Here is a 9,363-nt window from a genome sequence, read left to right as displayed (position 1 = left end):
ATTTTAAATTTTGAATTTTTTTGAGATTTAGAAACTACAACAGTTTCCTTTATGACGTAACAGTAAAGATTTCAGATAAGAATAGTTATGAAAATATCTTCAGAAATATGGAGGATATTTATAATGAAAGATATGATGATATCTTAGAATATCTAAGATCAGCGGATGATGAAGAATATTGTCCACAAGGGTTTAGAGTAAGGAGCAAGGTATTCGCTAAACACTTCAGCAGACACTGAATAATTTGGATTCTTTGAAGGCAGATTTAGTCCTTGTGATTTATTCACAGCCTCCTTTAGGGTTTGCTCAATCCGTTTTCCAGTTCCAAACCTTCTCTTTTTCTGTGCTTTGCTAACACAATATTCTTTATCATCAACTTTTGACTGTTATGGTTGTCTACAGTTTCTGCTGCTTCATTCAGCTTTTCCAAAACTTCATAGTACTGATTTATAGGCTGAAGTGCTATTCCGGATGAAAAGTCGAAGTTGTCTTGTTGGAGCTGTGACAAAATTCGCTATTTTAAAAAGGGATTGTAAGGTTATTTTGGGTACTAATAATGCTAAAGGATCTGACATGGATACGTGTTGAACCTTTGCTTAGATTCCAAGTGTCCTCCGGATGCATATCTATATGTATATATTCTTCATATGTATCGTGTGATTGGTTCATTCTCTTGATTGTTCCTTAGTTGAGGTGTTTTCAAAAATTTTGAAGGGTTTAGACGCAGGTTGTCATCGTCAATATCCGTATAATGAATTCGTCGTGAATCTTGAATGATACGAATATCTTTATAAGTTTTGTGAATGAAAGTGATGTTCTAGTATAGTTTGAATTTAAAGTATAATTTTGAAGGATGTAGGAATCTAAGAGTGATGTCATCTGTTTAATCTTGACTTGAATTCTGATCTGTCAAAACCAGAATATGTAATTGAATTTGAATGAGAATGATTGTTCTGATTTCTATGAAAGAATGTATATTATTGTGAAAGTAGTAAGTATGGTTATTGATTATTGAATCAGAATTGAAGAATGTACAGTATAACATATTAATTGTGAATTTGTATAATTCTCGAGTATTACCTACGCGTTAAAGTTTCACAAGTAATATTTTGTACAAGAGAATTTTTATTACAGTCTTTATGAAAATATATGTTTTTATATTTTTTGCAGATGTAATATAGATTTAATGAGTTAATATACTATTAAACTCATTTGATTTTTGCTGGAGCTAGAATGAATAACCCTTAAAACTTTAGAGATTACATAATTTTTGCGGAGTATTTCTTCAACGTAAATGAAATTATGAATCAATACTTCATTATTCATTTTTATTGATATTTCCTCGGTGATTGATGTTGGTGTTCGTAGAATTCTTATGAACTTCGCAAGACACGAATGACGTTTTCTAAAAAGCTTCGAGTACATCGAAAATGAAAGTGTGAAATCTAACACGTACTCGAACAATACACTTGGTTTATTATGAAATAGAATCTATTGAGTTGAAAAAGAGAGTATAATTAATGATTGTTAAGTCATTAATGAAGGATGTACATCATAGCATATTAGTAATATGAATTAACCGAGTAGTATATACCCTTATTAAATTCATACATAATAGCTTAGTACGGAAAGATATATTTTGATCTTCAAAATTCATATATATATAAAATATACATATAATTTCTTCAGGGGAATAAGTTAATACTTCATAACTCGTTGATACAATGTAAGTGTTGTTGGTTTGTGGTGATGTCGGTGGTTATGGAACTGGCGGAGCTTGTGATGTTATAGGTGCTTCTGGTGCTGATGATGCTGTAGGTACTGCTGATGCTGCTGGTATAACAAGTCTAGCTTGTAAATCACGCACCATTCTTGTCAGGGTTTCTACTCTTCCTTCTATAATTTTGGTTTACTCATCTGATTTATGGTTAGGGCTAGAATAGATAATCTCTAAGACTTTGGAGATTACATAATTGCCGCAGAATGTTTCTCCAATGAAGTTATGAATTAATACTTCATCGTTTGTTATTATTGGCATTCCTTGGTATTTATGGGGCGTATGACGTTGATGCTCATGGGACAGATTGTGAAGTTGAGGTGTGGGATGCGAATGTTGTTGTTAGTGGTGATAATGATACTGTTGGTGTTGATGATGGTGGTACTGTTGATGCCGGTGATGCTGATGGTGCATGTGGTATTGAGGCTTGCAATGTGGATGTTGTTGATGGTAATGGTGTTGCTGATGGTGCTTGTAATCTTCGTACTATATCCTCCAAAGCCAATACTCGAGCGCGAAACTCGTTGACTTCTTCTATTACACCGGGGTAATTGTCGGTTCGGATGAGCGGATGAATAAGATCTAGAATTCGAGATTGTATATAATCATGATGAGATACTCTGGAAATGAGAGAGAAAATGGCATTACGAACATGTTCGCCGGTAAGTGCTTCAGGTTCTTCGCCAAGAGGGCAATGTGGTGGATGGAAGGGATCACCTTCTTCTTGCCTCCAATGATTTAGTAAACTACGAACCCATCCCCAATTCATCCAGAATTGATGATGGCTGATTGGTTGATCCATTCCGGTTACACAGTCTTCGGAGTTCAGGTGAATATCCATATCGGAATAGCTGTCGGAGTTTAAGGAGTTTGAACAAGATACGAGATCCATCTTGTATAATTAGGGATATGATTTATGATTTGAAGTAGATTATAGAATTTAGATTGGTACTCTTCAATACATAATTTACATATGTATATATAATACCAAAATTCCATAAATCACGGAGGAATTTTCGGAAGATATCAAGAAAAGTTTACAGTAATAGATATGCTAAGATACGAAATCGTCTGTACACTATGTATGCAATAAATGCAGGAACACGTGTTTAGACTTAAGAATGATAAGCAGGAAATTTCTGACAAAAATTGATAAGCAAAACTTTTGACATACAGCTAAAGTCGAAGTCCAGACCCACTAATGCATCCTAACAACTATCAGTTAGACATACTAATGCAAGACTTGGTTCGCTAAGACCACTGGTTCGCTAAGACCACCGCTCTGATACCAACTGAAACGACCCGTCCATAATAATATAAATGAGGTATGTTATTCATTGGTCCCATAGCGAGGTATTTGACCTCTATATGATACGTTTTAGAAAATATTGCATTAGTTTCATAAAAAGCACATCATTATTATACATAATGCATGTTTTAAACAAATAGGTGATTATTTAAGGAATAATCCCCATATTACATTAGTTTCCAAATACTACACACGTGACATAACAGTTGAATATAATACATGACAAAGGTTTTATTGAATGCAACACTTCATTTAAACAAAAGCATGAGACTCCATGCACAGCTTGCTCAGATAATGCAACAACGGAAGACTTTCTTAAGGACCTGAGAATAAACATGCTTAAACAGTCAACACAAAGGTTGGTGAGATATAGGTTTTAAAGCCAGCATAAGATATAATAATAGACCACAAGATTTCATGTTATAAATGTTTCAGCAAAGATATTCTATATGTTGTTGAGCACCCAGTAACTATACTTAACAGATGTTTTCCATGCATATTCCCTTTTCAAAGTTATCTCTTCACCGTACCAAGTGTAGTAAAACGAAGTACTAAACACCCGTTATGAACTAGTGCTAACTAGCCCGAGTGGGGTTGTCAAACCCAATAGATCTATCAATAGGATTCGCGCTTACATGTTAACCACATGTAACAAATAGTTACCGGACTATTAGGGATATATACAAAGGTACAACTCAACGTAGAATATATATTTAAGTACTTGTGTCTATTTCGAAAAACAAAAGATACATGTATTCTCATCCCAAAATATTTGTAGAGTTTAAAAATGGGACTATATACTCACTGTCATAAAAGTATAGTTTTAACAAGTTTTCAACTTATTAAAATATAGCCGACGTCCTTGGATTCACAAACCTATAATAATAATAACGATTCAGATAATAATACATATGAACAAAATTAATATAGAAAGTTCATATAATACTTATATAATAATTTTTTAACATTTTATGTTACTAGTGCATTGTTAGTAGTCCTTTGCTAGTAGTCTAAAATAGTCTGAAAAGTCCAACAGTCCAGTAATCGGTATATATATATATATATATATATATATATATATATATATATATATATATATATATATATATATATATATATATAATCTTAGAATTAACCCACGGCGTATTGTGTATGTATTATCTTGTATCAATCCAGAGACGTGTTGACTTAGGATTTATCAAAATGTATTGTGCACGTATTGTCATGGAACGTACCAAGATTATCATATATATACAATCTCAGAATTAACCAAGATTATAATATTTTGTTATACTAATGATAACATGTCTAAATATATATAGGATATAGGAAAAGTTAGCAAGGATATGGTTATTATAGTTTTTATAAGATAAATTTCGTCCATACAACGTTAATTTTAGCAGATTTTGTTTTGCTCGACAAAAATTCATTACAACTCCGTTCAAAGTGAATCAAATTGCTATGGATTCCTTAAGAAGTTAATTTTTTAAAACCAATTCGAAAAGTTCAGCCCATATATTAATTTTTATAGTTTTACCCTCTTTTTGTGCAGGTGGACAGATTTGGAAGAATCCCGGCATCCACCCAATATATGATTTTTGATAAAATACTCCCACTTTGTCTAAAATCATGAAAAATTTACTGAAAGTCTTATTTACATATATTAACATATTTCCAAAGTCTTAGCTTCGAACTCAAAGTCTAAGATAGGTTTTTAATTCCCAACCCAAAACAGTCCGCTTTTACCGAATGAAGACTAGTTGATGTATGTTAAGTTTTTAAGGTGTTCTTCATATGTACAAGTTATAAGTTCTTATAATAGTTTAATATAACATCATAATATGTATAAATAAGTGTTGTTAGTTTTAGATTAGATTATTTTTAAAACAAGTTTAGAATCATCCAAACTATGTTATAGTTGTTATTAACTATGATCTTTTATATAGATAGCTATAATCATATGAATTGAACAAGAGATTTGGTAAGGCTAATACCTTGATTTAAGAAAGGGAATTAGCTGAATATGAAGAGTATTTCTAGAGCTTGAAAGACTCCTTGAAAGGGTGCTTAAATATAACCAAACTTGGAATTAAAACTTAAATCAAAGGAGGTGTTCTTGATTACTACTTCTATGGTGTTTATGGATTGTTTTTGTAACTAGTTTTTGTTGTAAATAATGAAGGCTTATTAGAACTTGAAGAGAGGATATTAGAGAGTGTTTTTAGAGAGAAAAAATAAGAGAATACTTGAAAGAGAATTGAAAGTAGAATGGATGTAAATGTGTGTAAAAAAAATACCATGTAAAGTCTTTATATACTAGTTGTATTTTGTTGTTTTATGACAAATATGTAGGATAAGTTAAATACCATGAGGTCATGCATGACATAATAAGATTGATGATGTCATGCATGACATAATACATCAATCATGAAAATTACTATTGGTATATACAAATAGTAAATACTTTATGTTGTCTTTTTTGACTAATATCTACTATAAGTTAAATTGATGATGTCATGCATGACATAATACTCCACTAATACAGATTTTTATTAGTATATATCAATAGTAAATACTTCTAGAAGCTTCGTATAATACGTGTATATATACTGCATGAATACGAGTAAGATTCTTGAGAAAAATGAACGAAAATACGAGTATAGCTATCCTTTATATGTTTTTGTATATTATTAATTGTATTTAATACTTTTAAAGTTTTATTTATACTCATAATACATTGTATGTAAATACATTTTAACATAAGTTAATTAAGTCGTTTAAATAGTAACATATATATTGTTCGAAAACTCTCTAAATTAGTAGTATGAAAATGTATATATATAATACCTTGTTAATATACTTAATGAGATATTTAATTATCATATTTTTAAATTATATATATATATATATATATATATATATATATATATATATATATATATATACACACACACACACACACACATATATATAATTCATACAAGTAATGACGTTCGTGAATTGTAGGAATAAAAGGGTGGTCAACTGCTTATATAAAATTCTTTCCGGAGGTTCAAGACTTATTAAAATTCATTGCTTATCAAGTCGGAATTATTAAATCATGTAAATAGTATAATCAAGTAGTCGGAAAAATCTGGGTGGTTACACCAACTAAAGGCGAAATTCTTTACCTATATATATCAGTGGCAAATGAAGCCTTTGGCTCAGTTTTAGTTGCGAAAAGAGACAAGATTCAAAAGCCAATGTATTTTGTTAGCAAAGCTCTTGCGGGTAGTGAGATAAACTATGCCCCCATTGAAACATTTGTGTACGCGCTTATATTAACATCGCGAAGGTTGCGGAGATATTTTCAAGGTCATCCAATCCATGTGTTAACTAACATGCCTCTAAAGCAAGTTTTAACAAAGTCAGAAATATCTGGTAGGCTCACGATGTGGGCAGTGGAGTTAGGTGCTTATGAAATCTCATATCTTCCGCGCAACGCTATAAAAGGGTAAGTTTTAACGGATTACCTAGTAGAAATGTCCTGCGAGATGGAAGTAATTAATGAGCGAACAGCGTTAAAGCCAGTGCAAGGCGGGACATGGGATTTATTTACTGATGGAGCCTCATGCGCAGAGGGTGCTGGTCCGGGTCTAGTGTTAACAGCCCCAAGTGGTAAGGAGCATACGTACGCGCTGCGTTTCTATTTTGATGTAACAAATAATGAGGCTGAATATGAAGCACTACTTGCTGGTTTGAATATCGCGCATAAAATGCATGTCACCAAATTGCGCGCTTTCACAGATTCACAGTTAGTGGCAAATCAGTTCAACGGCTCTTTAAACGCTCATGAACTCTCAATGCAAAAATATTTGAAGTTATTACAAGAATCGGTTGTGTGGTATGAGCATTTTGAACTTGCACAAGTACCAAGAAGTCAAAATAAGAAAGCAGATGCGTTAAGTAAGTTGGCTGCGTTAACATTCTCACACTTTCAAAAGCAATTTTGGGTTGAGGAGTTACCAAGCAAGTCAATTGATAATGATCTAATGGTTGCGTCTGTTGAAGAAGAGCACCCAAACTGGATGGAACCAATCATGCAGTATATCCGCAATAGTGTTCTGCCGAATGACAAACGCGAAGCTCGCTTAGTTCGTGAGAGAGCACCAATGTACATCATCCAAAATGATATTTTATATTGTAAGTATATTGCGGCCCAATGATGCGGTGTGTTGGCCCAATTGAAGCTGAGATGATAGTGGATGAAGTGCACAATGGTTCTTGCACATTGTATTCAGGCTATAAAACCATTGCGGCTAAAATTATGCAGATGGGCTACTTTTGGCCATCCTTATATCGCGATGTTGCATAAATTGTTAAGCGTTGCAAGAGTTGCCAAAGGCATGCCCCGCAGAATAAGATGCCAAGACACGATATGATCCCTGTCAACTCGCCATGGCCATTTCAAAAATGGGCTATTGACATTGTGGGACCATTTCCCACAGGTCCTGGCAATGACAAATTTTTAATTGTAGCAATCGACTATTTTACAAAATGGGTTGAGGCGAAGGCAGTTCGCACTATTACTGGAGTACAAGTGCGTAATTTTGTTTGGGAAAGACCCGTTCAAAACATGATGCACTGATTTGAATATAATCCAGAAATTTACGTCGGTTGCGCATCCGCAAACTAATGGCTTGTGTGAAGTAACTAATCGTGACATTGTAAGCGGAATCAAAAAGCGCTTTTATGAAAAACGCACTGGTTGGGTAGATGAGTTACCCAATGTTTTATGGGTGCATCATACTACATTTAAGAAGAGTACGGGTGAAACACCTTTTAGTTTGGTATATGGGTCTGAGGCAGTAATACCCACTGAAATTCTTGTGCCTACACATCGAGTTGCTAACTTTGATGAAGAAACGAATAATGAGTCTTTATGTGAGAATTTGAATTTAATAGAAGAGCGCATGTTAATGGCCGCTATTAGAGAAGCAAATAATAAACAGCAAATGGCTAAGTATTACAACAAAGGAGTGCGCACATTGTCTTTTGATGTAGGCGAATGGGTATTGCGGAATAATGACGCTAGTCGAGCAGAAAAACTTGGTAAACTAGGACCTAATTGGGAGGGTCCCTATCAAGTTGTTGCTATTAACGCTGCAGGTTCATACAAACTCGTAGACCTCGAAGGGCGAAATCTTCCCAATGTGTGGCATGCTGCTTTGTTGAAATGATATTACGCGTAAATTTTTTCAGAATGTATAAAACAAAGCATCTTTGTGTTCCCAATGTTAAATGAAATAAAAGAATGCGGTTGTTATTTTTCTATGTGTTTTTATTTTTGCAAGTCTTGATCACACTTGTAAAAATACAATAAATGAACATGTGAATTGCATAAGTGTTAGAAAAGCCCACTTATATTGTTAAATTTAATAAAACTTTGCGACATATTTACAGTTCATGAAATTTTTTCTAAAAATTGATTTCAACATACTGGTATGTTTCGCGAAGACTAAGTGGTGTAGTGATGACATTGCCAGCTCACGCAGAAACTAAATATTGCGAAACGATGTTAATTTCCTAAGTATTTGATTTTGCCATGCTTAGATGCTTCGCGATGCTAATAAATTGCCTAAGGATCGTTTCGGCGGACTTGGAAGATTCATAATGTATAAATATATACAAATGTAGATTGTTTCACAAAAGTAAATACTTATTATGTACACGATAATAAAAGTTGAAAATTGCAAAGGGCAAGTCTATGTTATGAATACTGATGATAAAGCGCTATATGAATACAAGTACTTGCAAAAAAAGATAAACATTGAAATTTTATTATTAAAACGCAGAGGTAGCTGCGCGCTAATATTACATATAACATCCTCATTCTTTGGACAAGTCAAGTTTGATGATGTCATCTGTAGTGGCATCATCTTGCTCGCTTATCACGATAATTTTGGGGATGAGAATTTCAATTATAAACTCCACCCTTTCGCGCAGTTGCATCGCGGCGTCGTATGTGTAAAATTTTTTGGAAACAGGAAGGGAGTTAAGCACTTTTCTTGACAACTCAGGCAAATGTTAGCGAAGCTTTATAAATTCAAGCTCCGCAGAGGATTTAACGGCTAGAGCGTTGTCTCGCGCTAATGTTAGTTTTGCAACATCCTCCACTAAAGCTTTGTTGGTTGTCTGCAAGTTGTTTTCTTTATCTTCTGCTGAAGAAATTTGTTGCTTTAAATCTCCAATAGCAGCTTTTGCTGCGGTGACTTTCGTAGTTAGGTCAGAACAACGC

At 33.5% G+C, this 9,363-nt stretch overlaps 1 protein-coding gene across 1 annotated transcript; it reads left to right on the top strand.

Annotated features, from left to right (window-relative positions):
* Positions 1 to 6,607: 6,607 nt before the first annotated feature.
* Positions 6,608 to 8,305, top strand: LOC139848793 (uncharacterized). The gene is made up of 4 exons (XM_071838487.1): positions 6,608 to 7,239; positions 7,399 to 7,469; positions 7,574 to 7,665; positions 7,730 to 8,305. Exons 1-4 carry the CDS (start codon positions 6,608 to 6,610, stop codon positions 8,303 to 8,305), a joined length of 1,371 nt encoding a protein of 456 aa, XP_071694588.1.
* Positions 8,306 to 9,363: the final 1,058 nt, after the last annotated feature.

Source organism: Rutidosis leptorrhynchoides, chromosome 5 (genome assembly GCF_046630445.1).
Source record: "Rutidosis leptorrhynchoides isolate AG116_Rl617_1_P2 chromosome 5, CSIRO_AGI_Rlap_v1, whole genome shotgun sequence".
NCBI lineage: Eukaryota > Viridiplantae > Streptophyta > Magnoliopsida > Asterales > Asteraceae > Rutidosis > Rutidosis leptorrhynchoides.
Note: the sequence above shows the minus strand (reverse complement) of the source record. Positions and strands in the feature narration are given on the sequence as shown.

Coding starts and splice junctions, on each gene's coding strand:
- LOC139848793 (XM_071838487.1), top strand. CDS start 6,608: ATGTCCTGCGAGATGGAAGTAATTAATGAGCGAACAGCGTTAAAGCCA. Junction 7,240..7,398: donor GTTCGTGAGAGAGCACCAAT/GTACATCATCCA, acceptor AAAATTATGCAG/ATGGGCTACTTTTGGCCATC. Junction 7,666..7,729: donor GCACTATTACTGGAGTACAA/GTGCGTAATTTT, acceptor AATATAATCCAG/AAATTTACGTCGGTTGCGCA.